The 17,623-nt window shown below is 38.0% G+C and overlaps 1 protein-coding gene across 2 annotated transcripts in view; it reads right to left on the bottom strand.

Moving 5' to 3' along the window:
• Positions 1-17,623, bottom strand: part of SMC5 (structural maintenance of chromosomes 5) — a 79,064-nt gene that overhangs the window by 31,497 nt on the left and 29,944 nt on the right. For both annotated transcript variants that reach the window (XM_034774095.1, XM_034774096.1), the window contains exons 8-13: positions 9,014-9,085; positions 7,286-7,541; positions 5,411-5,565; positions 3,451-3,564; positions 2,319-2,413; positions 1,967-2,099 (exon numbers count right to left, since the gene is read on the bottom strand). In XM_034774095.1, the coding sequence (XP_034629986.1) occupies positions 1,967-2,099; positions 2,319-2,413; positions 3,451-3,564; positions 5,411-5,565; positions 7,286-7,541; positions 9,014-9,085 (825 nt within the window). The remainder of the gene's footprint in view (positions 1-1,966; positions 2,100-2,318; positions 2,414-3,450; positions 3,565-5,410; positions 5,566-7,285; positions 7,542-9,013; positions 9,086-17,623) is intronic.

Raw genomic sequence — 17,623 nt, 5'->3', positions numbered from 1 at the left:
CTTGATCTGAGCCCCAAAATTAATTTGTTTGCAACGTTTTAGCAAAATTAATTTAAATATTAGAGTTATTATGAGAGCATGAGGAATACCACACATTTCATTGAAAAAAAAACAGTTGTGGTGCCCAAATAACTCAAAACAGCCAATATAAAATTCACATAACACCTCACATAACTGTGGTCCACACAGCAGAGGAAAGAAAATCAAGCCAAGTTTAAGTGAAGGAAAGGGTTTAAAATTATTAATGTTTGAAATTTCAAGTTTGTGTAACCACAGTAGAAAAGGGCTACAGAAAGTATCATTTATGACTTCACGTGGTATCAAATATTAGGTAAGTGCTACTCGAGGAGGTTTTGTTTCAAAATAAATAGTCTATCACATGATCAGTAGGCAAATTATTGTTGGCATTTTGGAACTGGTGGGATTCTCTCACCTGCCACCATGAGTAATGAATTGGGAGTGTGACAGTTCCTTGTCGAGAGACGGGGTGGAGGGAAAAACCACTTGATACTTGAAAGCATTCCCTTCGTAGATATTTTAAAACTGCTGTTCTACCCCAGGTACCTCATGAACACATTAGGTTGGTGAACTGAGGGCTCCTCTTTATCCATGCCCATAGGATGAGTTGCCAGAAGAGGAGAAGAAAAGTTTTTTGGACTTCTTTCACCTTCCAGTAAGTGCCCCCAGAGGATATGCAGAGAAGTGTCATTTCTCACATGGGAAGCACAATTCCCAGCAGAATTGAGGAGCAGTTGCCAGCTCTCCTCAGCGAATGCACCCAAGATAGGTTTTGGACATAGGCGTGCACTCCAGCAAATCTTGAGCACATAACAAGTGACTCCTCTTCCCAACCCATCAAAAGGATGGGCTTCAAGACCAGTAGATAGCTCCTTTGAAATAAGGAGGTGAAGGGGAATTTCTTATCTTCTCCCATCTCATCTACCCTGCTGTTCTCTCCTTAACATATAAGAAAGGAGAGAGAGAGAGATAACCCCTCTCCCACAAATAAGGAACAAGCTTCCCTGCCTGGAGACCTTATTCCTTGAATGAGCATTAATTTTCCCTTTCTCCCTATTAAGGAAAACAGGCTTCCTTAGAAAATGTGAATTTCCAACCATACCCCAGAAGAAAAAGCAATTTTTCACTTTGGAATTCCGTTCTCTGTGCAATGTGAAAAACAACTGTTCACCACAAACAGAACTACTGGTGCTGAAGGGAGTATTATTATTATTATTATTATTATTATTATTACTACAGTCACAAGTGCAGATCTTAAATGTATAAGTCAGCACTGAGTGGGGGGGGTGGGAAGAGGAGAGAGAGCGTGCGCGAAGGATTCCCAGGAAAGTAACTCTTTCTGTCAGCCCATTTAAAACAAGTCTAAATTTCTTGTATTTCCTTTATCAAAACAAATAATACAGTGAGGAGTTACAAGACTATATTAGATAAAAGGCATTTCAAGCAGAAAGTACCTTCCAATTACTGCTCTCAATAGTTCACTGTTTCAAGTAGGGGTCATGAAATTTCCTAGCTCCAAAATGAAAACATTTATTTTAAAATTTGGGAAGTTAGTAAATGGTTTGTAATTTATTTTACTTAAAGTACCCAGAAACTTTCAGGCCTGGTCACCCAAAAAGCTTACTTGATTACTACAAAACAGATTAATAGTTTTGACTTTTTACCATAATAAACCTCTGAGTTTTAGAGATTTGGTTAGCGCATTACTAGGGTAAGATGAACATTTAACTTCCTGTGAAGCATTGCAACCAATAGTTTGCTCCAATGTGTTAAAATCTACTCATTATATAAGCCACTGGTCTTGGTTTTCTCCCCACTAAGTGAAAAGTTTTATTTGTACCCAAAATAACGCCCATTAGAACTTTTTTCATGTCGATTTTTCAGCAATTTTCCTAAATATGGTCTTAAGAAAATCATAGTCCTACTCATGTTATTTAGCACCTCTCACCCTTTCAATCATGCTTCTGGTCTTCTCAGTTCCCACAGGGACATCATGAACACGATACTGGGAACAAAGGTAACTCATCACAGGATGAGGAGCATCAAATAACTCTCGTAAATAAGAGAAAACACCATATTGGCTGAGGAAGAGAAAAGGTGAAAATCACAAATAGATCTTTAACCAGTTTTGTTTATGACAAGTTAGCACAAATATTCAGAAAGAAAAAAACATTCGATCTTGAGATAAGAGTTTGATTTGCGCAAAAAAAAAAGCATGGTGCACAGCGACATCATTTTGCACTAAGACCAAAACATTCAATGTTAACAATGGTTTTAAGGTTAAGTATTTTATTACTTACTGCAACTCTTCAACTGATCTTGAAGGTCTATTTTCAGCACATGACTCAGTGGGTGCACATACAGCATTAACTTTTAATTTCTGATGGTCACGCACCTAAACGTTACACCAAACAAGATATTCAGTAACAAAAAACAAAACAAGAGTTTTGAGTGAAATTAAAATGATACTAATGTATGAAAAAGATGCATTTCATAGAAGCAAACATTTCCTTTATTGATTTAATCTCACAACCATGCATTTGAAATTATTCTGACTCCCACATGATAACCAAAGTTATTTACATCCACTGAGGCTTTTTCATTTTCTCTACATTCAATTAGCAGAAAACTGTGGTCAGTTGGCCAGTCGAAAGAAAAGAAAAGAAGTCCTCCTTATGTCCCCTCCCTCCCCTCATTAATGATCAATGTCCTCAGCAACGTTGCCTTGGTGACCTTCAAAATCCTGGACAGAAATGAGTTACTATAGCAAGAAGATCCTTTCTGCATCAGCATCTGGGAAATATGTAATATAGATGTGAACTAACCCCTCCAGACATTTAACTGATCTTTTTATCAATTCCTTAAATATCTACCTTTTCAATTTCAATTTACTAGACAGGCCGAAATATCCAGTAAAAAAGGTGTCTCAACAAAAAGATGAAGAACACAAACCACTAAAACATATGCAAGCATCCACAAAAGCCCACATCTGTGGTGCCCCAACCAGATGAGTTCTCCAAAAGCCACTACCTAACTACTACCATGTAGAAAAAGCTTTTTAAGAAAATACATTAGTCAAATAAACAGCAGTCATTGACAGTCAAATTCAGAGCCCACTGTCCCACCTAAGTAGCTGAGCCAGGTATGAGTCAGATGCACAGGGATGCAAGAGCAAAAAATCCTCCTCTCTGGATTTTGAAAGATCTTGCTCTTTTATTTAAATTATGAAAGAGAAAAATCAGGTGCGAGTCTGCATATCTGTGGTCTCAGTACAGTTTACAAAAAAACTGATCTTACCTAGCAAATGTATTATTACATAGTGCATAAATTACTTAGTGGTCATAATAAGTATGGTCTAAACTGGAGGGTTCCTGCATCAATATTATTTATTTTAAGCTACATAGTTAACATGATATATGACTGAGTACTTGCCTCCCGAAGAAATATTTCCATGTCTTCTTGACTTTCAAAAACAAAGGCCCTCATATCATTTGCTGAAATGTGATTTTCAACATATTTAGCATGTCTATTGTCTTTCATGTTTATCTGCTCAGATAAAAAGACAAAGGAGGATCATGAAAAGTGTGATGTAATATAATTATAAAAATAAAATACATTAAAAACAATAAATAATGTAAGACGGGTAATATCCAAGCCAACATTTAATAAAACAAAGGCAATAATTTGCTCTAAGGCAGGGGTAGGCAACCCATGGCACATGTGCCAAAGGCGGCACACGAGCTGATTTTCAGCGGCACTCACACTGCCTGGGTCCTGGCCACCGGGGGGCTCTGCATTTTAATTTTAAATGAAGCTTCTTAAACATTTTAAAAACCTTATTTACTTTACATACAACAATAGTTTAGTTATATATTATAGACTTATAGAAAGAGACCTTCTAAAAACGTTAAAATGCATTACTGGCACATGAAACCTTAAATTAGAGTGAATAAATGAAGACTCAGCACACCACTTCTGAAAGGTTGCCGAACTCTGCTCTAAGGAAAGGTGGAAATATCAGAAAACTCCAGATTCATCGTTTGGATATTCACATGCAGTTCTCGTTGATTTCACTAGTAGCCAGTGAGCACATCTAAACATAAATATAGAAACCCAAAGCCCTGTGAGGAGACGGAGGATTTGGAATTTACTAGAAGTTAATCTGGTTTTCTCAAAAGAATTCTCAGACAAAACAAATCCATTGTTTAAGATGAAGGAAGGTTTTTGTACTCTGGTAAAATATGGTAATATTAGGAACATATCAATACACTAAAATTATATCATACTATTAGCTGCAAAAGGATCGAGATATGTTTGAGAAAACCAATACACATTTATTGTATACTATTTAACTCTATTAAATACAGTGGCAATTGACCAAAGTTTGATTGCTTCCACTAGTGATTTCAGAACTGGTGAGCCAGTTTTAATTGATTTAAAAGTTTCAGATATTTCTAAAACCCTCAAAGAAACAAGGTTATATTGTCCAATAGAGATTAGGGGGAAAAGGTTCAGATGTTCATGGACACTGTGAAGATTAACTAGCCTTGAAAGAGAAAGGTAATGGCCCTTAGATCAAGATATGTTTTTGATTAACTTGACCTGACAATGCTATATCCAGTAGGAGTGAATGATCTGGAAAAGGCAAAAATAATATTTGATTCTGATAATGCAAAACCATTTCTGGCATTTCCAAAACCAGCATGAAGCAGCAAGTTTACAAGGATTAGTTAAACTTAGTTACTGACTTCTGAGTACCTAAAACTATGTAAAATGAACATTACTGACAACTATTAGTAATAATAGGAAAGTCTGGCCAAGAAACAAACCAAGACTGAGCACAGATTGAATGCCTCTCTGCGTGCAGCTCGATGTGGAAAAGAAGCAACTGAAGCAGGTGGGGAGCAAAAGTCCTCTTAAGACTTCTGTTCTGAATATTCAGAACTATGAGAAGGCTCGCATATAATCCCAACCACCTCTGCTTTCTTAGAAGAGCCCCAAATTTCAGGGGAATACAAGAGGGATATATCTCACCAGTTGGAATTTGTAGAGGCCACCTTGAAGAAGGGCAGTTCCATTGGAAACCTGTATGTTGGATGGCTGAAAGCACTCTGTGTTCATCCATGTAACAACATACCCAAGGTACAAAGGAGTCTAGTAAAACTTTCACACTCGTTATATTACTTGCATGAGAAAAATTACACCTCTTAACCAGCTGTAGACATTGATTTAAATGTACTCCAGTTTGCTAACTCATTGTAAAACAGTAGATAAGCTAGGGAGCCTCTAGATTTTAGGTTTATAATAGAAATAACAACCAATCCAGAATTTAATTTTTTTAAGACACACTATTAGCCACTAATTAGTATTATACTCAAGCGAATTTTCTTACTGCAAGCATCATGGGTTCACAGACACTTCTTTTAAATCGGTCTTTGTTCTCCCTTAGCCACAGAAGAGCATTGTGTGTGTCTCGGTATCTCCCTCTGAGCTTATCTTCCTTCAGATTCATCATATTGTTAAATTGTACAATGCGATCAGTTACTCCTGTAATTTTGTTTAAGAAAGTTATATTAAGTCAAGCCTACACATCACAACTAAAGATTTCTAATGTTTAATAACTATAGTGCTACAGTATTATGGTTAGGAAAGAGCGTTTATTTTCATACGCTTATGACCAGTATCCCATCCATTCTAAAGCATGTACTCCATTAAAATTTTAAATCCCAGAGCTATGTGAAATAAACAGAAATGTACTTCAAAACAGAGACTAACAATATCCAGGTATAAATATTAATATTCAAACTATTTTTTGCAATGGGCCTATTCTAGGTGTAGAGACATTCAAGTAAACAATTGACAAATAATATAGCCAAAAATCCTGGACTGCCACTATCTTAAAAAAAAAACCCAAAACCTTCTCCTCCAGTACTAGAAAAAGGGAGGAGGAAGAGAAGGAAATTTTATACTTGTGGAGGGTAGGGGGATAAGAAACTTCTATTTCAGTACTTTTCTATTTGTTATTTATTTGGTGACAACAGAAGAATGTTGCTGTAATGCAAGAATGGTGTGGTAGGGTTCTTGCCACCCAAGAGAAGAAAGGGAGAACTCATTCTCCCTCTGAAGACACACATAAGTAGCATTCTTCATGTCATCCCCTTTTGGGAGGGACCTTGAGGTTCCCACATGATACTAAGAAAAAAATACTACAAAATCTTCCAGCAACACACAGAATGTTTCCAATCTACATTCTCCAATAATGGAGAAGGAGGATAGTCTTGTGCTTAAGACACTGGACTGGGATTCAGGAGACAGGGTTCAATTTCCTATTTTTCTAGACCTCACTAAGCAGGACAATCAGTCTCTCTATGCCTCAGTTCTCCATTGGGCTACTGCAAGGATAAATCCATAAATACATGAGAGGTGTTTTGATACTATAGTGTTGGGGCCATACAGACAAAAAATGTGTGGAAGCAAGTTAATCAAGAAGAGCTCTTAAAAAAAAAAAAAAAAAACAACACATTTTAATTCTAGCTCTCACATTACATCAAGACAGAACTAACACAAAAGGCCAGGCTAATATAAAAAAGTGCAGTGTAATTCATTAAGAATAGGAAAGGCTGGCCTCCAAGTTCATCTAACAAAGGCAGAAGGAGAAACAATTACTAAGATATTGCCATTTTACGCATAGCATCTTGGCACTATGCCACATTTAATTCTTCTAGTTTAAATGAATACCATCAATTTAATAAAATGACCATTTCTGTCTGCAGTTTTTTTAACTTAACGTTAAAGTAACATCTAAACAAGTAACATCTAAAATTACTATAATAAAGAAAAACCCTTCTGTATTTTGTTTACTTTATGCATTTGACATGACTGAAAAGTCAGTTTCAGCATTTCTCCTGTACAGTCTATCAGTTTTCCTTTTGTTTGTATGGGGCTTTCACATAGTAAGAAAAAAAGGAATTTAAATAGAAAGATTCAATTGGAAAAACATACAAACTGGCAGCATCTGTGAGGAGCAGGTTTACTGAAACTACGTGCAATCATTTTTTTGAAAGACTAGTTTTCAAGTTGATGGTGTCCCTTCCAAACCAAGCTATCCCTGTCACTTTTACAGGCCTTGAAAAGATGAAAGCACTATAGAGATGTACAAAAATACAGTTACTAAGGTTTGAAATGATTTAGTGTCTCAGTAATGTCACTTCAACATAAAAGGATTGCATGTAGTAACCATAGTAGGGAAAGAATCAAGCAATCTCACTTTTCTTTTCCCTCTCTAGGTTCTCTCTCTCTCTTCGCAGATCACTCATTTCACCATCAATATTTGCCTTTTCTTCTTGCAACTGTCTCAGCTCATTGTTAATAGAATCAATCTGTGGTTGAAGATTCTCAGAGTTTCCTGTACTGTTGAGCTCATTCTGCCAGTCCTCTATCATCTTACGAGCGTTGTGTATTCTCTTCTGTCGATCCATTTCTTCATCGCTTTTCATTCTCAAAGCTTGCTGAATTTCTTCAATCTAAGAGAAACGCAAATATTTTCCCAGAATGGCATTTACAAATGAATTTTTGCATATACAACAAAAGGCGGATAATTACAAAAGATTGTTGTAACAGATATTGAAATGTTGATGTAGTCAAGCAGGTTTAAAAATATAAGATCTCATCCTTGCTCAAAAACCCACAACTCAAACTGATGCCTTTTTGTAAAATAACTAGAATTTGTGCCAGAGTTTTAAAGAACAAATGTATTACAATCCCAACCTTTAAACACATTATTACAGATTCTTAGCCCTGGTCTACACTGGGGGGGGGGGGGGGGGGGGAGGGAAGAGTGGGTTTCGACCTAAGATATGCAACTTCAGCTACGCGAATAGGGTAGCTGAAGTCGGTGTATCTTAGGTCGACTTACCTGGCCATGAGGACAGCGGCAAGTCGACCGTTGCCGCTCCCCCGTTGACTCTGCTTCCACCTCTCGCTAGGGGAGTTCCAGAGTCGACGGGGAGTGCGTTCAGGGATCGATTTATTGGTGTCTAGACGAGACGCGATAGATCGATCTCTACCTGCCGATCCGGCGGGTAGTGAAGACCTGCCCTCAGATATATGTTTATCTAAAATTATAGTAAAAGTTGTATGCTACTGGATAGTTTGAGAATTAGTACAAGATTGAATAAATTCAACATAACAAAATGGAATATGCAACTTGAACTCTCCCCCTGATGTTTAATTTTCATATTTATTGACTGAGTGCTTAGCTATGGAGCCTTAATGTTGCATTAACAGCTTTTTGCATTTAATTTTTTTTAAATGGTGTACATATAGAAGCTCTCTGATTAGCTAACACAAGCAACTATTCTGTTTCTTCATCTGGTTAGACTTAAGGCACCAGGGTACAGTGGATAAGAGTAAGTGAGCACTAGAAAATATTCTAATGTAGCAAAAGTATTCAACAAAAGCAAAAAAACTTGTAATATGCAAACTGTATACAAAAAGTAAATTCCTTATAATAGAACATTGCATCTAACTTGAGAAGACAGCTGTTCCGTGACAGTGCTCTGTTCTACTGATAAACTTCATTTTCCTCGGGGATAGCAACTTTAAGGAACTCTGCAAGTCTGAGTGCTGAGGGTGCTGGGCGATACAATGAATCACTGTATCTCCTGGATACTCTGTCCCTGTTGCCTCCGAATTTGCCTATGTACACTTTGGAGGGGGCTGTACCAACCAGATGTGGGTCTTTGGAGGAGTGGAGGCTGCAGACAGCTTGCAACACTACATTTCATCTCCAGTTGAACTTTCCACCATGAGTGGCTGAAATATGGGTGTCATTGATGGAATCCAAACAGTGACTCAGCCAGGACAACACTAAATTCCACAATATTTACCTGAACACTTCATGTGATGTATTTAGTATTACATCAATGCTTCACAGGACCTGCAAACAAGAATAAAAAAAAAAAAAAAAACCCCACATACATTAAGGTTCTCTTACTTGTTTGTCTTTCTTTTCCACAGCATCTTGTTTTTGTTTACATCTTTGAGAAGTGTCTTTGATTTCAGCAGTCTGCATACAATGAAATTAAACAAAAAAAAACAAGAAATTAGCCATAATTATTTTGTATATGTAACTATTTTTTTAAATGATAGGAAATATGCAAAAATCAGCCTTCGGAAGGACATTCAGTTTGGAGCACCAAATATTTACCTACCAAGAATTTATTTTTGACAAAAGCTGCACATTCGTCAGAAGGAAATTGTTTCTAGACACCAACAGTTGTTTTATTTCATTGTAATTAGTCTAACGATGTTTACTACATTTATATTGTCTATAATTTTTACAGAATTTGTAATTGCAAGTTCATCAACTACAGAACTGCACATTTGGATATACTTGCCAATAAAGAAAGGCTCACAACATAATACTGAAATTAAAATCACAATGCTCTTTAAGGATTGTAAATAAAAAATTACATTTAGACTGTTATATTTTAAAAGGTGGTCTCCTTCTCCGTCTCCAAAACAACTTTCCCAAGGAAGATCTAATTGACTTAGTGCTCAACTGTTAGAACAATCCCAGAGTAAGTGGCAGTGTATTGTTGCATTGTTCCAAGAGAAACCCAGGAGAGAGTCTGGGACTCGGGGAATAAGTCTCACTCCCGGGTCCTCTGCAGCTCAAGGAAGAGATTAAACTGCCCTGCGTCTATATTTAGCACATGTATGCAAGCTGACATACTTGAGAGTGAGATGGGGTGTTGAGCCAATGTCTCTCCCTTGCCCCCACTTGATTCTCTCTCCTTCCATCCACCTGTGAGAAGAAAGGGTGTGTGGCATGGCAGCTCTGTAACCTGTTCCCTGACTGAGATGCTATCTGTCAAGTGGGTTAACTAGTGAGGGGCCATAAGGAGGCAACTTGCGTCCTCTTAAATCACTCCACCGCCATGCTAGACAGGCCACAATTTGGCTTAGTAAATCTTTCTTTTTAAAAAAGACATTTAAAAGGGATCCCACCAATCTGAGATTTAATGAAGGTTTTAAAAAAAATATACTAAAATAGTTTCAGGTACTATACATGTCTGAGTCCTTCTGGCAAATGTTGTTATTTTAAATCACATTTTCCTACTTATTAATTTTTTAAAATGTGTCTAACACTCCCCTGCAACTGTATTCAAGACCCATGCAGACAAGAGAAGGAAGTAATTGACTATACAGGGGAAACAGTGAAAATGACTACACACAAAAGGGCATAAACTCCATTGATCTCAATGAGGGTCTTGAATTCAATGAGAGCCCTTCCAGTGACTTCAATGGGCTTTGGATCAGACCCAAAGTACTTTCAAATTCCCAGAGTAAACAGGAAAAAAAACCCCTAGAAAAATACCTCCTCTACTTTTTTAACAATCAATTATTGCACTTAGTAAATGACGATAATCTGAGGAGTTACTTGCACAACAGTTGGTAAAAAGTTTTCAGATGCAAAAGTGGATTTTTTTATATTATGGTGCCCCTTTAAAAGAAATAGTAAGTGTTAAGTAAAACAGCTAAAGTAAGATGTATTTTGGATATCCGAATTTATGAATTAATAACAGCACCTGTGTGACAGCACCACCGTCTAGCGGAAGTATACTGCACTGACACACAAGGATTCATCTGTAATCCCTACCTCCCTGAGCCACCGGAGCTGGGGGGTGGGGAAGGGGATGGGGGGGAAATCACACTGGCATAGGGGAGTGATGAAAAACACCTGTGGCAATTGTTTGGTGAAACTCAAACCAATACAAAGAGGGAAGAACAATTCAGAATTCTTTTGCCAGAAGGAAAACCTGACAAATGCAGGATGGTAGTGAGCATCAGCATACTGGGATCAGAAAGAACCTAGAAGGATGGCAATGGATCCAGAATTTAGAAAAATCCGGAAAAATAATCAGAAGGAGAGAGTGTCCAGTTTTGCAAGGAGAAGGGAATCAGGAAGGAGAGACGCTCCTTAAGTATTGTATTTTTGGTTGTAGTTAGGGAAAGATTCACAAAAAGTAGGAGGAGAATGAGATGGGTTTTGTCTTGTTTTAATGCATTTAATATATGCTCATGCAAAATAAGTTCCTCACCCCTCTGTGTTCTTCTGGACTCTAAATTCTGACAGAGGTATCAAAAAACATTAAGGATGATTCATCACTATTTTACAGACAAACAATTTCTCTAAAGAACCAGAAGAATGCAATATCTGCCTGGTATTATCATGAATCAATTGAAAGTACTGTATGGCTGCATGTGGATGGAGTTTAAAAATACTGTATTGGGGCCACATCACAACAGGAAGATACACTTCTACTTGACTCCCTCAGCAATTGGTATCTAGCAAACAGAGTTAAATCTTACCAATAACTTATTTATTTTTAAGACAATATTTAAGACTTCAGACAATCCTACAATGCCAAAGATTAAGAAGAAAGCCAGCTATTAAGATTTCATGTGAAATTGCCCACTGCTGAGATGAAGGATCTACCATCTTACTGTGAAGCAATTACTATTTCTGCTCCTGCTGAAAAGCAGACTAAATCAAAGAAAACCTGCCAAAACGTAATGCCTGTTTCCAAAATGTGCATGAGGCAATAGCCATTATGGATGGGGAAAATGGATTCCACCAACTTCAGAGTAGTGCAACTGGAAGCTGAACAGACAACAGTACTGAATTAGACCCTTCAGTACAGAAGCCACTACAAGATAAATGACCAAAAAATGACTTTTGGGGCTAAATTTTTAAACAGATCTCTCTACCTGGCTGTCACATGGAAATACTAGAAACTTATGGCCTTGAACTACAGTAGTTACCCACATGACAGATAGCATGTCAGTCAGGGAAGAGGTTACAGAGTTGCCATGCCACACCCCCTTTCTTCTCTCAAGTGGATGGAAGGAGAGAGAATGGAGAGGAGGTGGGGGAGGGACATTGGCGCCACACCGCATCTCATTCTCAGGCATTGCAGCTTGCACAGATGTGCAGGATATAGATGCAATACAGTACAGGGACTACTACAGATAGAATCTTTATTGAAAAACCATAATCCACTGCAATAAGAGAAATACTGAAGAACCCCACCTATCAACTACAAAAGTTACTACACCTCTACCCCGATATAATGCGACCCGATATAACACGAATTCAGATATAACGCGGTAAAGCAGCGCTTGGGGGAGGGAGGGGGGCGCGGCTGCGTGCTCCGGCGGATCAAGGCAAGTTAATACAACGCGGTAAGATTTTTTTGGCTCCCGAGGACAGCGTTATGTCGGGGTACAAGTGTATTTTTAAAGCAGGGATAAGGATAGAATCTTATGTGGAGTTAGATATGCAAGAAAGTGTCTTTAAAAAGTCATATTGTGTTCTTCCCTAGACCTAAATCCCAGTATTCAGACAAAGAGAAGATTATTAGTACTAATTTAAGACCCCAATCCTGCAGCTGACTGTACACATTTGATCCGAAGCACCTACACAAAGTCATTCGCAGGATCAGGGCTTATTACAATATTGAAAATATTGATGCTGTAATCCTCTTTCTCCCCACCCAAAAAAAACCTCAGGTAGGCATTCTAGAGAGAAATCTCTCTTCTGAAACAGTTAGCTGCAAGACTTTTAAAAAAAAAATCCAAACCCCCCAACATTTTCAAGGTCAGCACTTGATATCTACTGGAAAATTAATTCTAACTAGATTATGACAGACATTGTTAAATCATATGTACATTTGATTCACATTCATATTTTATATATGTGAATAACCAACTTTTTTTATCTGTCTTTCAATTTTTATGACTGACAAGAAGTATATTTTTGTATTAATTTGGCTTTTTTTTTTTTTTTAAATAGGGCCAAACAGCCTCCTCCTATGTAAACCCTTTTGAAGCTCTCCAAGGGGAGGAAGACTCAGCAAGGTTCCCCTCATGGAATTTTCCCAAACTGTTCTAGCGGGAAGGCTTTCTCCTAACTTGCAAAATTAGCAGGATTTTATTCCTCCAGATCCTGCGATTCCACCTAAGGCACAGGGTCTTCCCACACATAGACTATCTGCTTTCATTCCAGCTCTCCAGTCTCTGATCCTTCCCCTAACTTCACCTTTCTTATCACCCTCTTAGGGTATGTCTTCACTACCCGCCGTATCGGCAGGTAGCAATCGATTTATCCGGGATCAATATATTGTGTCTTGTTAAGACGCGATATATCGATCCCCGAACGCGCTCACCACCAACTCTGGAACTCCACCAGAGCGAGCGGCGGTAGCGCAGTCGACGGGGGAGCCGTGGCCATCGATCCCGCGCCGTCTGGACCCCAGGTAATTCGATCCAAGATACTTCGACTTCAGCTACGCTATTCGCGTAGCTGAAGTTGCGTATCTTGGATCGATCCCCCCCGTGTAGACCAGCCCTTAGAATAGGGTTCTTAGCCAGAGAAGAACCACAGAAAAGTTAACATAATATCAGATGCATTAATCTTCCTATAGATTTGCTTTCAGACTTGCTTCCTTCCAACCAGAGATGCCCAATACTACACAGGGCTTTTTGCAGGCCCAGGTGGAGCAGTGGTGACACAGACACAGGCATGCAGAGCGAGATCTCATGGAAACAGTCAGGCTTGTAGATGTTTGATACTGATGTCAGGCACAAATGGCCTGAAAAAAATTCTATTACACAACTGGTCATAACATGCCCGAAACTGAAATAGAACTTTAAAGTTGGACTGCTTCCACCCATTGCCAAACTGAGGATAAACAGAAGATCTCACAGTTCTTGGACCAAAAGTATGGATTTATATTGCTTCCCATAACAAAAATAAGTGTCAATCTTTTGATTCCAATTATGGAATAACAATGTTTTCTACATGTAGATTGTTCATCTGAAGTTAGATATGCTATATTGATATAGTGAAGAGTTTTTAATCTTTAAGAATGTGTGCAGTTTCTCAGACTTATTTTAGGAGATGACAGCCATGTGAAGTAGCCTGTGTTAATATGTACTATTAAACTGGTTGATACTTTAACAGAAAAGCAAAAAAGAATGTGAGCATAGTCTTCCCATGATGGTACAAGCACTTTAGCTGCTGCCCCCACATCTTCTGCTATTGATGCCAGTGAACATTCTCTGGCAACAAATCAAGGAGCACGCTCAGTTTTCACATGCCACAAAAAGGCAGGGTGGGGGTAGAGTGGAAATCAATTACCAATCCCCAAAAGAGAACTACTAGCACAATCAGTAAAACAATATCAGTAGCTCTATGGCAATACTTACAAAATACTAATCCTGCAACTGTGTTATGACAATGAGAATTTAATTTGATTATCAGGAATTATTCTCTCTATGTGGTCCCCATTAATGTAATATATAACCCCTCCACACACACATTTTTCCTCACAACATAGCAATAAAATAGGAAAACATTAATACCTCCCCCTTACAAATGGAGCACTGACACAGAGATAATGAGGGTAAATTCCTGGCACCATTAAAGTCAATGGAATCTTTGCCATAGACTTTTGTGGAACCAGGATTTCATCCTAAGTGACTAGCCCAAGATCATACAGAAAGCGTATGACACAATCAGGCACAGAACTCATCTCTCTTAAGTTCCAGTCTGTTGCCTCAACCACCAGACCATCCTTTCTTCCCCAGAATAGAACAGTGCTCCTCAATCTTGAAGAGCACTGTCATCAAAGCGAGTCTTAAACACACCAAATAATATCATTATAAAATCTTGTGTTAAGGCAATATCACCTCACAACCCCTAAATTGTAAATTAAATCAATCCAACCATAACAGAATTCTAAATTAAATCAACTGTAAAACAATGTTAGAATATCACGGCGAATATTCTATTACTCTCCCATTTGGAACAAATTATTTGTTTCCTCTACCACCTCCTTACTTTTTTGCTGATAGGAACACAGATGGAGTACTGCTGAACTACAAGCACAATTTAGACCTACCTAATTTACACACTCAGGCCCCGAACCCACAATGGAACTACTCACTTGCATAAAGATAAGCAAGTGTTTATAAGATCAGGGATTGGATTGGTTAATCTGACTTCAGAAAACAGATGTACTGATTCAAGTATAAACGATGAGGAGTCCTTGTGGCACCTTAGAGACTAACACATTTATTTGGGCATAAGCTTTCGTGGGTTAGAACCCACTTCATCAGATGCATGGAGTGGAAAATACAGTAACAGGTATAAATACACAGCACATGAAAAGATGGGAATTGCCATATCAAGTGGGAGGTAAGTCTAACGAGACAATTCAATTAACAGTAGGATACCAAGGGGTCAGTAGGTTTCCGGTATAGGGTGGTGTTTATGTGACCATCAAATATTAGCACGGTAGTGTCTAGGAAGTGGATCTCTTGTGTGGACTGGTCCAGGCTTAGGTTGATGGTGGGTGGAAATTGTTGAAATCCTGGTGGAATTCCTCAAGGGCCTCCTTCCCATGGGTTCAGATGATGAAGATGTCATCAATGTAGTGCAAGTAGAGTAGGGGCATTAGGAGACAAGAGCTGAGGAAGCGTTGTTCTAAGTAAGCCATAAAAATGTTGACATACTGTGAGGCCACGTGGGTATCCATAGCAGTCCCACTGACTTGAAAGTATAAATTGTCCCCAAATCCGAAATAGTTGTGGGTGAGGACAAAGTCAAAGTTCAACCACCAGGTTTGCTGTGATAGTATCAGGGATGCTATTCCTGACGGCTTGAAGTACATCTTTGTGTGGAATGATCGTGTAGAGAGCTTCTACATCCATAGTGGTTAGGATGGTGTTTTCTAGAAGATCACCAAAGGATTGTAGTTTCCTCAGGAAGTCAGTGGTGTCTCAAAGATAGCTCGGAGTGCTGGTAGTGTAGAGCCTGAGGAAAGAGTTTACATAGCCAGATAATCCTGCTGTCAGGGTGCCAATGCCTGAGATGATGGGGCATCCAGGATTCCCAGAATAAATTAACACAAATCTCGTATCAGGAATTATAACATTCAAAAACCAGTAGCAGAACACTAATCTCCCTGGTCACTCAATAACAGACCTAAAAATTCTTCAACAACAAAAATTCAAAAACAGATTCCAATGTGAAACTGCAGAACTGGAATTAATTTGCAAACTGAACACCATCAAATTAGTCCTGAATAAAGACTGGAAGTGGTTGGGTCATTACAAAACCTAATTTCCTCCATACTAATTTCCCCCTACTGTTACTCACACCTTCTTGACAACTGTTTGAAATGGGCCACTCTCGTTACCACTACAAAAGTGATTATTCCTCCCTTGGTATCCTACTGTTAATTGAATTGTCTCCTTAGACTGATCTTCCACTTGATATGGCAACTCCCATCTTTTCATGTGCTGTGTATTTATACCTGCTGCTGTATTTTTCACTCAATGCATCTGATGAAGGGGAGGGTCTAGCCCATGAAAGCTTATGCCCAAATAAATTTGTTAGTCTCTAAGGTGCCACAAGGACTCCTCGTTGTTTTTGCTGATACAGACTAACACAGCTTCCACTCTGAAACCTGATTCAAGTATGTCGCTCAGTCAGCTGGTTTGACCCTTTTCCATCACTTTTATCATTTCTATCACCTCCTCAGCTTTGGCTCCCACATTTACATAGCACACAACCCATAATGAAAAATTTCTTTTCTGTACAAGTTAAAACAAAGATGCTTAATATATTTTCCTGTGTTTTTCACATAGAGCATAACTTTTTCATTAATACAGCCCTATATTTCTAAGAATTATGGCAACAGTGGTTCACAGCAGAATTCCTTCCTGCTTTTAGAAATCAGTTAATTAATTAAAAATGAGAAAATGATTAAAACTTAGCAGGATAATACCAAGCTGTGCAAATGCAGCTTTGCATTTAACAAGCATGGAGGACTGTACAGCATTATGAAAATTAATCTCAGGCTTCCAGCTGTTAAATTTCCTCTAAGGAAACACATATACTTTTACAATAAAACTGAAAACAGTTCAATTTGTTTGGAAAAAAAAAAAAAAAAAAAGTTAAGACATTTTGAACCACAGCAGCAAAAAATCAACCTTCCCTCCACCCCAAAGAAAAACAACAAACAAAAACTTTGAGCAGTATTGTGGAGCATGAAATCCAAACATGCTTGCATTTATTTATTTATTTGTAATGGACTAGTTTAGCAAAAACATTTTTGTTGTCTTTGAAGTAATATAACAGTAGACTCAGTCTTTAACAGAAAAATGGTAGCATGCACTTATCTGTTAAAAATAAGGTAGAAAGAGAGTATACACTCAGAATCACAATGGTAATACCTGATCAAGTTTTGGCATAAACCTTTGCTACTGAAAAGTGATATTGCACAGTGCAATCCATTTCATCTGCCGAAGCAAAACAATGATCTGAGCGAGGTTCTGCTCTCATTGAAATCAATGGTCAAACTTGCATTATCGTCAGTGAAAGCTAAACTGGGTCCTAACTATATAAATAATATTGTTTAATGTTTTATCAATCTCCAATTTCAAATGATATAAAATGTTCCTGACTAAAATGAAGTGTTACATTCCATGTTAAATATATTAAATTATCATCCACCAACTGAATACTACTGAG

Source organism: Trachemys scripta, chromosome 6, assembly GCF_013100865.1.
Source record: "Trachemys scripta elegans isolate TJP31775 chromosome 6, CAS_Tse_1.0, whole genome shotgun sequence".
In the NCBI taxonomy this organism is placed as follows: domain Eukaryota; kingdom Metazoa; phylum Chordata; order Testudines; family Emydidae; genus Trachemys; species Trachemys scripta.
This window is presented reverse-complemented; position numbering and strand designations above follow the sequence as displayed.